This window comes from Psammomys obesus, unplaced genomic scaffold (genome assembly GCF_907164565.1).
Source record: "Psammomys obesus unplaced genomic scaffold, mPsaObe1.curated_primary_1811, whole genome shotgun sequence".
Lineage (NCBI taxonomy): Eukaryota > Metazoa > Chordata > Mammalia > Rodentia > Muridae > Psammomys > Psammomys obesus.
The window spans coordinates 3,233,079-3,252,012 of NW_026596064.1; the positions used below are offsets into that span (position 1 = coordinate 3,233,079).

At 42.5% G+C, this 18,934-nt stretch overlaps 1 protein-coding gene across 3 annotated transcripts in view; it reads left to right on the forward strand.

Moving 5' to 3' along the window:
* Kng1 (kininogen 1) overlaps positions 1 to 14,013 on the forward strand; it is a 29,153-nt gene extending 15,140 nt beyond the window's left edge. Inside the window, exons 6-11 of one of the 3 annotated variants that reach the window (XM_055624825.1) lie at positions 1,529 to 1,613; positions 2,097 to 2,269; positions 9,846 to 9,953; positions 10,059 to 10,145; positions 11,121 to 11,198; positions 13,799 to 14,013. In XM_055624825.1, the coding sequence (XP_055480800.1) occupies positions 1,529 to 1,613; positions 2,097 to 2,269; positions 9,846 to 9,953; positions 10,059 to 10,145; positions 11,121 to 11,198; positions 13,799 to 13,897 (630 nt within the window). In that variant the 3' untranslated portion in view covers positions 13,898 to 14,013. Of the gene's footprint in view, positions 1 to 1,528; positions 1,614 to 2,096; positions 2,270 to 9,845; positions 9,954 to 10,058; positions 10,146 to 11,120; positions 12,149 to 13,798 lie in introns of those variants that run through there. The other 2 variants (XM_055624824.1, XM_055624823.1) reach the window with 2 other exon arrangements.
* Positions 14,014 to 18,934: the final 4,921 nt, after the last annotated feature.

The window sequence follows — 18,934 nt, forward strand, 5'->3', positions numbered from 1 at the left end:
GGAAGGAAGGAAGGAAGGAAGGAAGGAAGGAAGGAAGGAAGGAAGGAAGGAAGGAACTCACACATCCAAGTCCATGTGCACACTCATGAGCCACTCAGATGATGCCTGTGCACACATCATTTTCTGACTGGAAAATTGAGTCAGTCTCAATCTGGGGGCTTTTGAAAATACCTGCCCCAGGAGTCCCAGAATGTCCCCAGGTTCACATTGGGTGCTGGAAGTCAGTAACCTAACCATTAAAGGTTCTAAGACAGTCAGAAGTGCTACTGGAATTGAGACCAGTCCTATGAGTTATGACTGTGGTGCCCTATAGCTTTGACACTAGACTTTTATAAATGTGTTGGTTTACTGGAAAGATACATCTTGTTTGAAAGCTGTAAGGCAATGCAGAAACATGGAGAATGTCAACACTGGACCATAGTGAAAGGCCCACAAACATCTTAGTGCATTTTTTCTTGCTTTTTGGGAGGGAAGGGAGGGAGAGTGAGAGAGAAGGGAGTTGTGGGAATTTTTTAGTGACATTTTCTCTCTTAAAAGTTGTGATTAATTTCTTTAAATTTTCGTTTTGTTTTGTTTCTGAGACAGGGTTGCTCCATGTAGCCCTGCTGTCCCGGACTCACTTTGTAAACCAGGCTGGCCTGGAACTCACAGAGATCCACCAGCCTCTGCCTCCCTGAGTGCTGGGATTACAGCTGTGCGCCACCACACCCCGCTTAGAATTAAGTATTTTATAGCTAAAAATATTTTAGTTTTCTCACTAATTCAGTTAAGGTGTTTAATTGGCTGAAATGTTTTCATAAATAGGCTAGAAGTTTACGGGTTCAATTTATGGATGAATAATTGTATTCTCTGCCCACTCTCTTCCTTGTGTGTGTGGTATATCATATATGTGCGTATGTGTATGTAGCCGTGCTCACCTGTGCAGATGCATGGGAAGGCCGTATGCTCAGCTGGACTTCGTCTCCAGAACAAAACAAAGCAAAAATGGAAGCTGGGGAAGAGATGTCTCACTGGCAAAGTGCTCATCTCCCATGCAGATGTCTGTAATCCCAGCACCGACGGGACAGCGAGAGGACTCCTGGGCTCACTTGACGCCAGCCTACGGGAATCAATGAGCTCTGGGTTCAGTGAGAGAGCCTGGCTCATAAAATAGGGGGAGAGTCCAGAAAGGTGGCTCAGCAGTTAAAAGGAAGAAGTACTCTTGCAGAGGACCTGACTTTGGTTCCCAGCAGCCACACTGGGAAGCTCACAACCTCCAAGAGATTCAACACCCTTTTTTAGCCCCCATGGGCACCTATACTTGTATAGATGTGTGCAAGGGCATTCTTATTTCATACTCCCCTGCGTTTACCTATTGCCATCAATACTCTCAGATGCTTCTGATCTTCTCTTTTGCTTTCAGCTTTTATTCCTTTTTTTTTTTTTCCTTTAGTCCATGCAACAATTGGTAAAGTAGGCATACTGCCTTTTATTTTTACTAGTTGTTTGCTTTCAAAATTGATTTCGGTTTATGATTTTGAACCACCAGGATCTTGGTGAATGTAGAGATAATGCCTATGTGGATATTGCTCAAAACATTGCTGACATCTCCCAGAGCTGTGACCTTTATCCAGGTGAGAAAGCGGGTACGGAGCCATCGGGAGTCAGTGGGGCCTGGCCAAGGCAGCCCAGTGGCAGACCAAAGTGTGTGCTCTCTAGACAAGGTAGTTGTCGGGCACAATGCCAGCTGCTTTTCCACTTCTACCAATTGTCCTTAAGTATGGCATTCTGAGTTGGAGAAAACTGCGTCTTGTTTTTAACCACCCACAATGGAATCTCTTCTGGTAAAGGTGGGTTTCCCCATGTGCTATGATGGAGGGGGCCGTGTGGAAAGCTTATGGTTAGGTCCGTGTTTCTCATAGAAAGGGCTGACTTCTCTTGCATTACAAATAGTTGTGAATTTGCATGAGGAGAAGCACGATTGTGCGTGTGTCATGATGCGAAGCTCGACTGTGCCCGTGTGTAAGTGAGGGTGCTGGGTTTGTGTGTAACAGGAGCCAGGCTAGACTACTCTTTTGATGTACCCACTGACTTTAAATATGATTTTTTTTTTTCAGGAGAAGATTTGACTCAACCACTTCCTGAGATTTGCCCTGGCTGCCCCGTAGTCATACCTGTAGACAGCCCAGATCTGAAGGAGCCACTGGGACATTCCATCAAAAAGCTTAATGCAGAACATAACCATCCTTTCTATTTCAAGATTGACAGCGTGATAAAAGCAACGTCACAGGTCTGTAAAGTTAGAAAGGCGGGAGGTCACAGCCTGTGTGTATACCAATTGCTGATTTGACCCCTGATCTTGGCTCTGGTTGGAAAAACAGTACTTGGTTACAGGATTTGTTGGTTTAAATTCCAAGTCCCAACTCTGCTGTGTACTTGAATGTCTTGGACAAGTATCTTTAAAATGTTCTGTCTTCAATGGGCTGTGGTGGTGCACACCTTTGATCTCAGCCCTCAGGGAGGCAGAGGCAGTCAGGTCTCTGAGTTCAAGGCCAGCCTGGACTATAGAGTGAGTTCTAGGACAGGCAGGGCTACACAGAGAAAACCTGTTTTTAAGAACAAAACAAAAGGTTAGCTGTTCTCTACCTGAAAATGTCTGGGGCAGAGCTCAGATTAGGAAATGTAGTGTAAATTCCAAATTCTGAAAGGCTGTACAGATACTCAGATACTAGAGAGCACTGTGTAATTAGCAAAATACCAGCTGGAAAAAGCAAGATTTTTATTCTCTGCCTTCCAGACTCATCTCTCATAAGAACATTTAGTGCTAGGTGTGGTACACATCTATAATCCAACCTCTCAGAAGCTGAGGCAGGATTGCCACAAGTACTAGGTCAGCTTGGAATTATATAGCAAGATCTTATCTTTAACACACAGGCACACACACACACACACCCGGACATGGGCACACTCGCACATGCATTCGTGTGTACACACACACACAAATGCTGAGCCGCCTGGACTCCTCAATGACATCATTAGTCTGTCCTCATTAACTGCCCTACACTCTCACGTGGCCATGTTCTTTCTCCCTCTCCTCCCTCTGCTCTGGGTGCTTTCATTTCTCATAATTATGTCTCTAGGGACTCAGCTCTCCTTTCACACTCTATCAACAAAGGCTGTCTGCCTTCGTCTGGGGTCACAGGATCAGCTCTTCCGTCGCCTCTATCCTGTTGATTCTGTGTGGCTAGCAAAGCCCCGCCCATGTGGCACCATCTGTAAAATGAGAAGCTGGGCTAGAAGAGCCAAAATCTCTAACAGCTCTGGCAGTCTATGATCAGAATGTTCAAGGACTGATTCCGTAGCTAGAGCGTGGCTTCCCTGGATACAGGGGAAAGACACTCTATCAAAATAGAACCAAACTGTTGCGGAAGCTGATGCCATATTCAAAATCTAGTAAGAAAATTCTCACCTAAAAGTTGATTCTTTTGGCTTAGTAGTTGGATTTCTAGGAATCTAAAACAACAGACAAGTCACTGTCTTTCAATTATGAAAGCAAAAGACACAGTAAACTGTCACACTGATCAGCCGGGCCAGTGAGATGGCTCGGATGAGAAAGGCATTTTCTGCAGTGGCCTGACACCCTGAATCCCACCCTCGGGACTCACATAAAGATGGAAGGACAGTACCGCTTCCACAGAGTTGTCCTCTGCTTCCACATGCATGCATGGCATGAACACCCTACCCCACACACTAACATCACAGGATCAACAATGTGGAAATGATTAAGTAAAGCCTAGCAGATCCTCACAGTGGACCATTAGGCAGAAGCTTAAAGGCATCTTCATAAGGAGTGTTTGATGGGGGAGGGAGGGATGTCTCATGTTTTAGTATTCAACAAAAGCAGACCACAAAAGTGAATAAACGATCTGCTCTCAACTGTGTGATAGGAAAGTAGAGAAAGCAAGAGAAACAGGTGCAGTGTTGACGGGCCTCGACTGTTCACAGGAGGGGCTTTTAGGTGGTGACACAGTGGACTGTTCCCGCCTTTCTAATTTCCTCAGCTTTCTGATTGACCAAAAAGAGTAGACAAACTTTATGAAAATAAATCTCAGCCAGTACTTGATCTCTGTAGGATGTGCTGTCCCTCTCGCACTACCGTGCTCACTGACTTCACTGCCCGTGACCCAGGCCAGCTTCCTTGAAGGGGCCGCCGATTCACACTGCTCCTCTTTGGGGGGGGGGGGGGAGCTTTACTTCTTATTGGCTGTTTCTGCTGTCCTATGAAATTCCTTTATTCTTAATGATGTCAGAATTGTGCATCGTGTATTGCACATCAGGAGCTTGGGGTCAAGGAGAGAACCTTTTATTGCTCTCGCTCTCTCTCTCCCTCTCTCATGTGTGCTTATGTTAAGGATGCCAAGGGTACACTGTGAGAAAGTAGGGTGAGCCTGCCTGAGGGAGCAGACAACCCCTCATTTGAAAGAGCCATCTGACCACTTAGATTGGTCACTCAAAGCAGCCGAGGAGGAAGTAGCAATTTACAGGCAATCGCTCAGCTGTGAGGAACTTGCTAAATGCAGGTTTTTTAATAGCTTTAACCTCGCCTTGGCTTTGTTTGGTCCTACTAGAGTGTGTGTCCGTCCGTCCGTCTGTCCGTCCAGGCTGGCTGAATTGTAGCACCCAGCACTGGGCCTGCATCCTCAGAGACTGAGGCTTCTGCAGCTTACAGCTGTCCCTGTCCCAGTGCGGCTGGCCCTGGGGCCGTGAGTGTCTTTCTCCAACTGCTCCGATGAGGAAATGTTGAGCATCTGTGTACAGTTTGGAGAATGTTCTTTTCACAGAAGTCGTAATGTAATTTGTATATATCTGATTCGGGGGGATCTGTTTATGTGTCTGTTTGTGGTGCCGGGGACTGAACCCAAAGCCTTGGGCTTGCCATGCTGAACTAAAACCCCCAACTCAATTTGCATAGAGCTGAAACTTTTGATGCAGACTACCATACTACCAAGATGCTGAGAAAACAAGAGGGAGAGATGGGAGGTAGATTTAAGAAGGGAGCTGGTGTGTGTGTGATTCAGGAATGAGCTCTGTGCTAGAAGAGAATGCCTCATGACATGGGAGACAAGATCCAACCCTTGAGGTAGGAGCATTGAAAAGGATCCAGATTCAATTCTACTCGTCCTAGCAGGGAGCAAATGTGCCCTTAGCCAGCAGCAGATGCGGTATGTCCTCAGTCCTTGCTCACGTGGGCGACTGAGGCTGATGTTTCTTTCTCAAGGCACCTGTCTTTGCTTATCAGCAACATTAAACTTTCTTCAGACTGGCACACCCTGGATTTTCTTGTCTGAGATACTCAGATCCCATGTCTGTGTGTCAACAATGGGCTTTATGCGTGTGACAACATTTATCCTACATTTCAGCCTCGCCTATTTACCTTTTAATTTTGCTGTGATATTTTACTTATCATTTTGATAGACTTTAATAGACAAATAAAAACATCACACACCAAGATTAACCAGACCAAAAGTCTATATAACTTAATGAGCTTATGCAAATGTAACTGGCAGCAAAAGAAAAGCTGTGATGCTTCACATTAAGTTTTATACTTTCGGTATCGAACGTATTTTATGTAGTTATTCATCATCAAAATCAAAAAGTCCCTGAGAAGGACTGGAAAGATAGCTCAGTGATTAAGCACTGTTTGCTCTTCCAGAAGTTCTGAGTTCAATTCTCAGTAACCACACGGTGGCTCACAACCATCTATAATGGGATCTGATGCCCTTTTCTGGCCTGCAGGTGTTCATGAAGATAGGGCATTCATACACAAAATAAATAAATAAATAGATAGATAGGTAGGTAGGTAGATAGATAGATAGATGATACATAGATCTTTTAAAAAGTCCATGAAAGAATTAACACTAAAAAACCCAATTAGCTTTGTATCTTCTTTCATGACTTGTGTTCATTTCCTGCATTCAATCCTTCCTCATCCCTTTATATTTCGATTTTCTTGTTCTCCTCTCTTCATTTTATACCATACTCACATGTACATTTATTTACATATATTATTGGCTAAGTTTTGCAGCTTAGTGAGAAAATGTGGTATATTTCTTCCTGAGATATCATTTAATTTTACACATCCTAAGTCCATGCATTTTCCTGCAAATTTTTCATTTTATTTTTCCTTAGAGTTGAGTAGGGAATATAGTGGTATATAGCAATTTTTCATTATCCATTCATCTGTTGATGAACAATGAGGTTGATGCTAATTCTTTGCTATAATAAGTAAAACAGTAATAAGCAGGCAGGTATAAATATCTCTATGATAGGGTGTGGAGTTCTCTGGGCATATGTACATGAATGAAATCCATGGATCATATGGTAGTTCTTTATTTTATTTTATTTTTTTTTAAGGAATGCCCAAGATTTTCCTTTTTTTTTTTTTTTTTTTTTTTTGGTTGGGGTTTTTTTTTCTTTTTTTTGTTTTTTTTTTTTTTTTTTTTAAGATTTATTTATTACTTAGACAGTATTCTGCCTGCATATTTGCCAGAAGAGAGCACCAGATCTCATTGTAGATAGTTATGTGATTGCTGGGAATTGAACTCAGGACCTCTAGAAGAACAGTCAGTGCTCTTATCCTCTGAGCCAGCCCCTGATGGCTTTTTAGAATAGTTATTGAACATTTTTGAGTTAAAAAAAAAAAAAAAAAAACAAAAAAAAAAACTTCCTATAAGTTTGTTTGCCTATTTGTTGATTGACAGTTTTATCCCTTGGTATTTAATTTCTGCAATTCTTTGCAAATTCTGGATAGTAGCTCCTTGCCTGAAATGTGGGCTGGTCAAGATCATCTGCCATGCTGCAGAAACCAACAGTGGTTTCTTTTGCTGTGAACAGCCTTTGCATTTTCACATATTCCCATCGGTTGATGGCTGGGGCTGGTTCCTGCCTGTGCTATTGTTCTTCCTGTCTGTTTCTGTGCCAGTTGCAGGCTGTCTCTGTCACTATAGATCTGTGGTATAATTTGAGGTCAAGTATTATAATACCTTCAGCATTGTTCTTACTCCTTTGGATTGCTTTCGCCATTCAGTCTTTTGTGATTCCATATGAATTCTTGTATTATTTTTTTCTAAGCCTATGAAATAGGACATGGGAATTTTATAGGTATTGCATTAATTCTATACATTAATTTTGGTCATTTTCACAATATTAATTTTGCCTATCCAAGAACATGGAATATTTTTTTATTGTCTAGTATCTTTTGTAATTTTCTTTGCCAATACCATGAAAATTTCATTGTAGAGGTTTTTTATTTCTTTAGTTAGATATATTCCTAAATTATTTTATTTTATCTTATTTTTGAGACAGAATCTCATTATATAGTCCAGACTGGCCCGGAACTCACTATGTAGACCTCAAACTCAAACTCACAGAGATCTGCCTGCCTTTTCTCTCAAATGCTGGAATTAACAGTGTGAACCACTGTGCTATACCACTTTGATTTTTGAGAAATGACTTTTACCATTGTCTATCAATTTGAACATTTTCCTTTCACTTAAGGCTTTCTCCACTTACGTTTCTCCTACGAGTGCCCCCTCCATATCCTGGGTTCAGAGGAATATCTATCCATTAGTCATTTTCTTTAACTTCAAATACATTAGGAATTTATATTGACATATAGTGTTCTCTACCAGAAAACAAACAAGCAAACAAACTTGGGCACAGTGGCTTCAGACTTCATACATAGGAAACCTTGATTAAAAACCCCAATCGGGGTGGCAGTGTGGATGCAGTCTTGAAACTCTCCTAGGTGTGTCGAATTTGCCCCCCAGTCTCTGAGTTAAGCTGAGCTGTCAGCATCAGGAAGCCAGGATGGTGGCTCACACCTATAATCCCAGCACTTGGAAGGTTAGGGCAGGAGACTCATGATTTTGAGGACCACTTATTACATGCCACTTTGAATTACATAATGAAATTATATCTCAAATTAAAATTAAAAACATTGAGAATATAGCTTAATGGTAGGTCCCTGACTGGGTCCAAGCACCCATCCATCCCTAGTACAACAAAAATAAAACAACGAAAGCATAAAGAGTGTGCTGCAGAGACAGCTCAGCAGTTAAGAGCACTGGCTGCTTTTCCAGAGGTCCTGAGTTCAAGTCCCGTTTTCAACTATCTATAATGGGATCTGATGCCCTCTTTTGGCATGCATATGTACATGCAGATAGAGGTACACAAAAAGAAAACAAAGATTTAAAAAAGGTTTCAGTTCTTTTTTTTACAAAATGGGATTGTGCTATCACTGTGTAATTCCCTTTTTTCCAATAAGAGCTTTCCTTCCAGGTCAATACATATAGATGCTTTTTTGTTTTTGTTTGTTTGTTTGTTTGTTGGGACAGGGTTTCTCTATGAAGCCTTGGCTGTCCTAATACATTCTTTTCAGTAGCTATGTGAGGTATAAATGTATAAATGCACACATACATTTAAATTCTATAATACAGACCTGGGCACAATGGTGCACATCTGTAATCCCAGCACTTGGGGAGGCACAGGCAGGCCGAGCTTTGTGAGCTTGAGACCAGCCTGGTCTACAAGGTGATTCCAGGTTAGCCAAGGCTACACAGAGAAACCCAGTCTTGAAAAACCCAAAAATAATTAATAACTTAATTAGTTAATTAATTAAATTCTACAATATATAATTAGATCACAAAATTGGCTGTTTATAAACATTTCATGTAGTGATTAAAACTGTTATTAAACATTTAAATGGAAGGAGGGCGGCAGAGGTGACTCAGTGGTTTAGAGGAATGACTGGTCTTCCAGAGAACTGGGGTTTAACTCCCATGGCCCACATGGTGGGTCTCAATCATCTGCATCTCCAGTTTCAGGGTATCTGATGTTCTTTTCTGGGCTCTGAGGATACTGCTGCACATGTGTGTCGCACATATGTACATACAAGAACACGCATACACATAGGTAAAGATAAATAAATCCCAGGCTGAGCATGCTGGCATACACTTTTAATCCTAGCACTCAAGAGGCAGAGGCAGAGAGATCTCTGTGAATTTGAGGCCAGCAGCCTGGTCTATAGAGTGAGTTCCGAGCAAGCCAGGGCTACATTGAGAAAAACCTGTCTCAGATAAACAAATAAGTAAATCTCTAAATTGTTTAAAGATTTTTAGGGGGTAGGGCATTTCAAGACAGGGTTTCTCTATGTAGTCCTGGCTGTCCTGGAACTCACTCTGTAGACCAGACTGGCTTTGAAATCACAAAGATGCACCTGCCTCTGCCTCCCAAGTGCTGGAATTAAAGGTGTGCACCACAACTACCTTGCTTGTTTAAAGAGTTTAAAAGTTTATTCATGTTAGATATATGAAAGAAACCAGGCAGTGGTACACGCCTTTGATCCCAGCACTCAGGGATATATAGGAGAAGCAATAGATAATATTTAAATATTTTCCTAATTCTATAATTTAATCTACATATGAATTTACTGACTCGGTATTTGGCAGTAAAACAATAAAAAATGTTTAAAAAAATATTTTAACTGTTCCCTCCCATCCCTCGGATTGACTTGTAATTTAAGCCCTTGAGTTACCAGTGGGTACAGTTGGCAGCTTTTGAATATCAAAAGTAGTATATGTATATTCCTCAGTAAGGGAAGCTGGTCCAACTAATATCCAAAAATCTTAGCCATGTATACAGACTGAAGGTCCTGGTAGCTTCTAAAGTATGACCATTTTAAGATGGTCAGAATACAATTAACATCTCACGATTCCAACTTTAAACTCACTGGAGTAAAAAGAAAAAGTATAATTTATTAAACCAATCCTCATTAAGTACTTCTTTCGCTCTAATTAACTTTACAGGTGGTGGCTGGAATTAATTATTTTATCGAGTTCATAGCCAGAGAAACCAACTGTTCCAAGGAGAGTGACACTGAGCTGACAGAGAATTGTGAGACCAAGCATCTTGGTGTGAGTAGCACTGTACCTGCGTGACACTTTAATGGCCACTTTGTTCACGTGCCCCATGACTAAAGCGGATTCCTTTTTTCTCTTGGCTTCTGCTCTCATGATTAGCAAATTCTCAAGTGCAAAGCTAACGTATACATGAGACCGTGGGAGAACAAAGTCCAGCCGACTGTCAACTGCCATGCATCAAACATGGTAGGAATTTAACTACAATCATCTTGGGGTCACCTCTGCCTATTCTGAAAAATTCTGGAGATTGAAAAGGGAATCTTACTGAAATAAACTGGGGGAGGGGCTATCTTTTTAAAATAGTGAAAAGCCATACATTTCTAAGCAGATTTTGATTTTACGGCTGGAAGGCAGAACAGGCGACCTTTTGGTCACCTAACTCATTGTCAGTGTTCCCTGGAAGTTCTTTGGCTGGTAGTGAGGAGGCGGCCCAGGTGCTAACATTAGCCACACACCTCCAAGACATGCTTGAGGCGCATGAGGCACTGCGCTGCGCTCTGCTTTGTACATTCAAGGACTCCGTGAGAAACATGGACTCACTCCCCTTCCACGATTAATGAATCTCAACCCGCATTTTAAAAAGGTCCTCACAGGGTTCACACACAATTCAAATCTGAAAGGCAGTACTCTCCATCCTCTTTTTAAGTCTTTAAACAGCGCCCGGTATGGCTAACGCTGTTGTCAGTCACCAAGATTTGAAATGCTCTGAGGCTCCAGAGTGAACCACATCACTGCGTCCTACATCCTTCCCAGTCCTTGGAGGGCCCTGGGAGGCAGGTGCTGTTATTTCTGTTTTGCAGAGAAGTGGAGTTAGCATGTAGGGCACTGAGTGCGGGTTAAATCAGAGGCCACCCTTTCCAACGTGATTCTGATGCCTAGAAGATCTGATTTGGTGCAAAAGTCCAAGTTCTTTTACCTCTGAATACTGGCTTTAGCCATCACCTTCACACAGGTGATAAAAGTGGATGTGGAGAGTTATCCACAAAGCCATACTTCTGTGAAAATTGCCACCTCTCTCGCTGTAGTTTAGGTTCTGGTTTAGAATCTGGCAAAGACTCACCCCATTGTAAACCAAAATGGCCTCATCAGCTTGTTATTCTCCTCTTCCTTCACTGACAGCATGGTTCTAACAATGTATTCATCTTCATATTTCCTATGTAGGCTTTACTGAGGATAAGGCCTCCAGGTTTTTCACCTTTCCGGGCAGTCCAAGTACAAGAAACAAATAAAGGAGCAACTGTAAGTCCGCCCTACACTGCTGTGGTGCAAGAAGAGCAGGATCCAGAAAGAGAACTTGGACCCGCTCATGAGCATAGCTGGTTGCATGAAAAGCAAATAAAGCATAAGATTGACCGTGGTCATAAGCATGGGCATGACCAAGGCCATCAGCCCCCAAAGAGCCATGGCCTTGGCCATGGACATCACAAACAGCATGGTGTTGGCCATGGACATCAACTTAAACTTGATTATCTTAAACACCAAGGGGAAGATGGCTTTGGCCATGGGCATACACTGGGACATGGTCGTAAGCATGGTCATGGTCATGGTCATGGTCATGGTCATGGTCATGGTCATGGTCACGGCAATGGTAAACACAAAAATAAAGACAGAAACAATGGAAAGCACACTGACCAGAGAGCAGAGCCTTTGACAAGCTCCTCTGAACACAGTACTGCTTCTCCCACACAGACCCAGGGGAGGACAGAAGGGAGCACCCTGAACCCTCCACTGGCCCAGCCAAGTGTAATGGTTATCCCTTCTCGCTCTCAGGACTCAGATTTCATTGAAGGTGTGGTGGCAACCACATCGCCACATGCCACAGAGATCCGTGATGATTTGATCCCTGATATCCATGTACAGCCAGACAGCCTTTCATTTAAGCCGATATCTGATTTTCCAGAAGCAACTTCCCACAAGTGTCCTGGACGCCCGTGGAAGCCAGTTAATGCAAAGGATCATACCACAGAAACGGGAGACTATTCTGATTTTGATCTCGTTGATGCTCTTTCTTAATTTATAGAGCCTGGGTATCTTTACAAACCCTTTCCCAGCCTCATTCCCTAGTGCCCAAGCACAAATATTGCTATATAAGTCACCAAATCATGAGGCTTAGAACAGCCTAGACATACTAAGCCTCTTATAGGACTCCATAAATCTCTGTGGACTAATAAAACTGCCATAATTCTGCATCCTTTCTGAGCCTGCCTCACATGCTTTCTAGACCAATACAGGAAGTTGTCTGCCAGAATTCACTGCTCTGATGCATAGGTATCTTAAGATGCACGTTAGCATGTCCTTAGAGAACTGTGCCATCTGCTCTCTGTGTCTAGAAAATAACGAAAATCAAGACATAGAATGCTGAGCTTATAGATGGGGATGGGGAACAACAGCAAAACTTCTAGATGTCAGAGACTGATCAGGAAACAGAAACACAGGCTGGGGAAAGCAGGAGAAAGGGGAAAAATAAATGAATTGACTTTGTTTCTCAAACAGATTCATTATATCAAATGAGGCTCTCACTTGAGCAGCTTATTCTTGGAATTCCTTTTCTGGGTGAGGGTGTGCCTCACTAGTCTACTCACTAGCTTGTCTTTGCCTCAAGACTTTCAAGCAGGAGTTTTCTGTTGGTGTTGCTGAGGTTAGATTGAACAATCCTTAGTTCTCAGGAGTTCTAACAATGAGGATGGAAAGAATATTAGAACGGGTTTGCTAAGGCAACCTTCTATTTACTGTGACAAGGGCATGCCATAGGATTTGACACAAATTTCCTCCTTCTATGAGCCAATTTCTTAGCCTTAAAATCACTTCAAATTTTGCCATGGCACTGAAGACCATTGATTTTGGAAAAAGAGAAAGAGATTGTGTCTCATTGTCTTGCAATCCGAGGGCAGTATGCATTTTATAACCCATGCCATGCTTTTGCTTAGAAAAACAAGATATAGCTTTTTTTTTTACCCACTAAGCTCCCCCAGGCTCCGTTAGATGGCTCCATACGTATGGGCACTGAGACACTCTGGTTAAATTCAGTGGCCACTAAACAAACAAAGACCTGAACCTGAGAAATGGACCTGTAGGAAGGAGGAACCACTGACAGGTATGGGAGAGAGAAAACAAGTGAGTGGGGAAGAAGAATATATATGTGTGTACACCTGTGTGTGTGTGTGTGTGTAAAATTGTCAAAGAACAAATTTAGCTAACTTAAAGTATTTGTGATCGTAGTTAGGCATGGTGGCGCACACCCTTTGTCCCAGCGCTCAGGGAGGCAGAGACAGGCAGATCACTGTGAGTTCAAGGCCAGCCTGGTCTACAAATCGAGTCCAGGTCAGCCAGGGCTACACAGAGAAACCCTGTCTCAAAACAAAACAAAACAAAACACACACATTAGTGATCATAAACAACCAAAACACATAAAAACAAAAAGGTTTGAAAGACTTTGAGAATTACCAAAATGTGAAAAAGACAGGAAGTGAGCTTTCCCCCACTGGACATAGGTTATCAAGGGGCTCACTTAATGTAGAGCTGCCACAAACCTGCAGTTTATAGAAAGCAAAATATCTACAAAATGCAATCAAGTGAAGTGCGGGAAGAAAAAAATGTGGACGTGGCCTTAAAAAAAAACCACACCAACCTGTGGGTGTATGCATGCGTTGCTGCTGTTTGAAATTCCTGGAGGCATTTGAGCTCTGAGTGCTTCTTTCATTTCAAACACGGTCGGTCTACATTTTCAAACAGAAGAACCAATGACATTAGGAAACATTCTCACCTTGTCAACCAGCTGCATCGCTTTTGCCAAAGTTGAACAGGAGCACGAGATTAACAGCATTTTACTATACTTACAGAGGCTCCTGAACTCCTGTCAGTACGAGGGCAGACTCTCAAAGGCAGGGGCAGAGCCAGCACCCGAGATGGATGTAGGATCTTCACGCGTGGCACAATAGCCCCAGCAGCAGCCCTGAGTGGAAGGACCGAAGCATCCTGGGATATGTGTAACATGGAAGAATGTCCCTCATCACTCTGCTCCTGGGTGAAATAAAATTCAGACTTGATGAGTTCACCGTGGTGGTCTCCTTTCAGCCATGCCTGGCTTGTAGCAGATTGAAGCTGTCACCAGAGCTTGGATTTGGCCACAGTTACGCTTCCACCGTGGAACGTTTCTCTCTAAATTATACGGGAATCCTTAGACGGAACTTTACCACCGAGACACCGCGGGTGCCACAGGAAGGCTTAGGGAGTCGCACTTCTAAGAACTTGTTCTTTCTTCTTCACCCTGCTTCTGTTCACCAAGCCAACTCTAGGAATAATTAGACTTGCTCGCTAGTATTTCTAAATCTGAGTAGTTACCCAAATAGAGAAGAATCTATGCCAATATGACATCTACCAACTTCTTGTTACTGGAAGGTGCCCAGTGAACATGACAGCATACACTTGTTATTCCAGCACTGGGGAGTCTGGGAAAGGAGAATTGCTGAGAGCTTGAGGTTTGCTTAGGTTATATAGTGAGTTCAAAGCCAGCCTGGAATACGTAAAGAAACACTGTCTCAAAACAAAACAACAACAAAAAACCACCACCAACAACAAAACAAGCCAAGCATGGTAGTGCTTGCCCTTAATCCCAGTGCTGGGAAGAAAGAGGCAGGTGGATCTCTGAGTTGAAGCTAGCCTGGTCTAAAGAGAGTTCTAGGACACATCTGGAACACCTGCTCGCTGCACAGATAGTGACCTCACCCCATCTCCCTCTGGTGTTCTCACCCTATCTCAACACAGAGCAACGTCCAATATCCCTTAATAAAAGCCATGGTGGGAGCCAGACATGGGAGCACGTGCCTTTAGCCCAGCACTCAGGGGGCCTCCCTATGAGTATAAAGCCATCCCGGTGGGCTACAAAGCAAGTTCCAGGCCAGCCAGGGGTGCATAGTGAAACCCTATTGAAAAAAAAAAAAAAAAAAAAAAAAGAAAGACTACTTTAGAACAAATGTATCTCAACACAATACAGGAACAGGAGGATCATGCCAAGTGGAGCAAAACTTAAAGCAATAGCACTAAAATCATGAGCAAGACAAGGCTGACAATTATTGTCGTTACTATTCAGTATAGTTTTTGGAAGTCTTGGCTAAAACAGTAAGAGAAGAAAAGGTATATGAATAGGAAAAGAAATAGAAGTATTCCTGGTTACACATGGTATGATTTTATACATAAACGACTCTAGGGCAAGCCTGAAGGATCAGTGGGTAAAGGTCCTTATGACCAAGCCCGAGGACCCGAGTTCAGTTCTGGGATCTGTATAGTGGAAGGAGAAAGCCAACCCCTACAAGCCAACCCCTACAACTCCTATCAATCAGACCACCACATGCATTCCATGGCACGTAAACGTAAACACACACACAAATAAATGAAAGTAATTTTCAAAAGTTTAAGAGAGACCTTAAAGTTGCCACCAGAAAACTCTTAGAACAAGAAAAAAAAAAACTCTTCAGCAAAGCAGTATAATATAAAATTAATATATAAAGTATTAACTTTCTATATACTGATGAAAAACGTACTGAGAAATAAGAATTCAGGAAACAATGCCGTCCACAATAGGGTCTAGGAAAACATCCTGGAATAAACATAAACAAGAGACTGAACTGCTTCTATAATGAAAACTTATCTCCAAGAAAAGAAATTGAAGATGACACAGAAGATGAAAAAAAAATCGCCTGTGTTCAGGGATTACAATGTATGTTGTGAAAATAACCATCCTGCTAAAAGCTATCACTGCAGATTGCAGTTCATTGGAATATCAATCAAATCTCCTTGCTATTCTTCACAGAAATAGAAAAAAAAATCTTAAGATTCATATAACAGCACAACAGACCCCAGATATGCAAAGAAATCCAGAGCACTAATGGAGGCATCGCCATACCCAATTTTAAACCATACTGCAGAGCCGTAGGAATAAAACCAGTATGGTACTGGCATAAATGCAGACTTATCAATCAATGGGGTTGAACAGAAGCTGCAGATAGAGGTCCATAGAATTATAGCCATTTGACATTTTTATAAAGCTGCCAAGAATACACACTGGAGAAAAGATATCTTCAACAAATGGTGCTGAGAAACTGGATATCCCCATGAAGAGGACTAAAACGAGATTCTTATTCTCTCACTCCACACAAAAATCAGCTCCAGGTGGACCAATCAAGGGTGTCAATGTAAAACCTGAAACTTCAAGAGGAAAAGGTAGGATGTCCAGAATGAGACACAGACACGAGTAAGAACTTTCTGAGTAGGACCCATGTTGCTAAGGCTAACCACTAACAACTGGGACTCTGGCTTCTGTACAGCGAAGGAAACTCAGTCAAGTGAAGCAGCAGCCTTGAGGATGAGAGAAAACCTTTGCCATTTACACATCCAATGGTGTTAATACCTGGACTATACAAAGAACTCAAAAAATAAATAGCAATAACATGGAATTAAACAGTCTTCAAAAAAAAAAAAAGTAAGACTTGTGACTAATAAGGATTGTTTTAAGTGTTCAACATCGGTGGCAAGAGAGGCATCTCAGTGGTTAAGAGCACTTGCTATTCTTGAGGAGGACCTGGATTCAGCCTGGTTATGCACATGGTGGCTCAGAACCATCTGGAACTCCAGCTTCCGGCAATCTGACACCCTGTTCTGACTTCCACCCATGTATACATGGCGCACATACACACACACATGCACAAACATACATACATACATACATACGTATGTACGTACAAGGAGGCAAAAATACCCATAAAATACAAAATAAATCCAAAACAAAAATGTTTAAGTTTTCAACATCACTAGCCAGCAGGAAAATGTAAATCAAAGCCCATCTGAGGTTCTATCTCACCCCAGTCAGAATATCCATTATCAAGGAAATAAATGACAAGTGCTGGCAAGAATGTGTGGAAAGAGGAACACTTTTGCACTGTTGGTGGGAATATAAATTGGCCCAGTTACTACGGAAATCAGCAGAGAGGTTTCTAAGTATGTTAAAAGTAACTATCACCCAGCTTTGTCGCTCCTGGGCAAACACTCAAAGGACTCTCCATCCTCTGACGGAGATTGCTTCCCTGTTGACAATACTGAGGAAATGGAGTCAGCCTAGATGGCCTTCATCAGATGAATGGATCATGAAAATGTGGCACAATTACACAAGAGAGCTCTACTTGGCATTTTAAAAAGCAAAGGAAACTCCGGGAAAGTGAACGGGGCTGGAAAATAACTCTACGGAGTGAGGTAACCAGGGCCTGGAAAGACATGTAGGTTGTCTCTCAGATGTTGAACCCTATATTCCGAGTTTAGATTTCTGTGTTTAAAGGCAAGTGAGTATCTGTAGAGGCCAGGAATGAAGGAAGGAGGCCTGAGGCAGAGGCGGTGGCAGTGTGGGAAGAAAACTGAAAGGAGAGAAGTGTAAAAACGTATATGCCGTAACAAACCAGAGGAGAGAAGCTGGAAGTGGGAAGGTTTAAACGGGGGTGGTGATTAGAAAAGGGCAGGTTTGAGGAGGGTTAACCAAAGCTAAAGACGTATGAAAAAGTCATGTAGGAACATACATGAGGTGACCAAAACCTATGTTTAAGAACATCAGACTCTTGAATAGAGCCTCCCTGAATGAATGGATAATGCTGGTCCCAGGAGTCACGGGTTTTTAAAACAAAATTCCAGTGTTAGATACAAGATGCCTTCCTGTGAGTTGTTGGCCACAAGCCCCCAGAGGATACAAAACAACATAGGGTTTGTTTGTTTGTTTGTTTGTCTTTTTTCATTTTTGTTTTTTGAGACAGGATTTCTCCGTGTAGCCCTGGCTGTCCTGAAACTCACACTGCAGACCAGGCTGGCCTGGGACTCAGAGGTCCGCCTGCCTCCCGAGGGCTGGGATTAGAGGTGTATGCCACTACATCTGGCAACATGGATTATTGCTACAGTGGCTGGTTGCCCACCAGGGCTGCTAGGTTTTTGTCAACTTGGCACAACTGGAGTCACGAGGGGAAAGGAACCTTATAGGAGAAACTGTCTCTATCAGGTTGGCCTGCTGGCAAATCTGTAGGGCATTGTCTCGACGATTGATGATTGATATGGGAGGACCTAGGCCACATGAGATGGTGCCAGCCCTGGTCAGGTGGTCCTCGGTTGTGTAAGAACGCAGGCTGAGCGTGCCATGGACAGCAAGCTAGTAAACAGCCTTCCGCCGTGGGTTCTGCTTCAGTTCCTGCCTCCAGGTTTTTGCCTGGAGCTCCCGTCCTGGCTCCTCTCAATGACAAACTATAACCTGGAAACTAAAATGAACCCTTTTGTCCCCAGCATCTTCCCAGTCAGTGTTTTATCACAGCAACAAAACTACGATAGATAGTAAGACCTATTGGTGAAGAAAACAGACTTCAGATACAGAACACAGAGAAATCAAGTTAGAAGTGGACTGGAAGCTTCCTCCCTGATAACCAGTACTCATGGTGCTCAACAATGCTATGCAAGAGTGCTGTAATCCCAGCACTCTGGGAGGCAGAGAGAAAGAAGGGGGACAGGCAGGAAGGAAGATAAAGGAAAAGAGGAAAGAAAAGAAAATACAGGACTGAGATACTTTGCATTTATGTATTTATTTTAAAGCTCATTACTATTTTTCTGTTTCCTAATGTGTGTGTTCTGCTATATTTACTATTCATAGCTTATATCTTAATGTATAATATGGAAAAGGCAGAAAATGTAAAATAATAATAATAGTAATGGAAACAGAAGTGCATGCCTGTAATTCTAGCACTTGGGAGGCAGAGGCAGGAGGTTTGAAAGTTCAAGAGCAGACTGGGCTATGTAGAGAGAACCTGTCTCTCAAAGAAAGTAAAGGGGTCAGTCAAAGGAAATGACTGGAAGTCTTGGTTATAGTTTTTTAAATTGTTGTTTATTCTGCCTACTTGTGTGCCTGCATGCCAGAAGAGGGCACCAGATCACATAGATGCTTGTGAGCCACCATG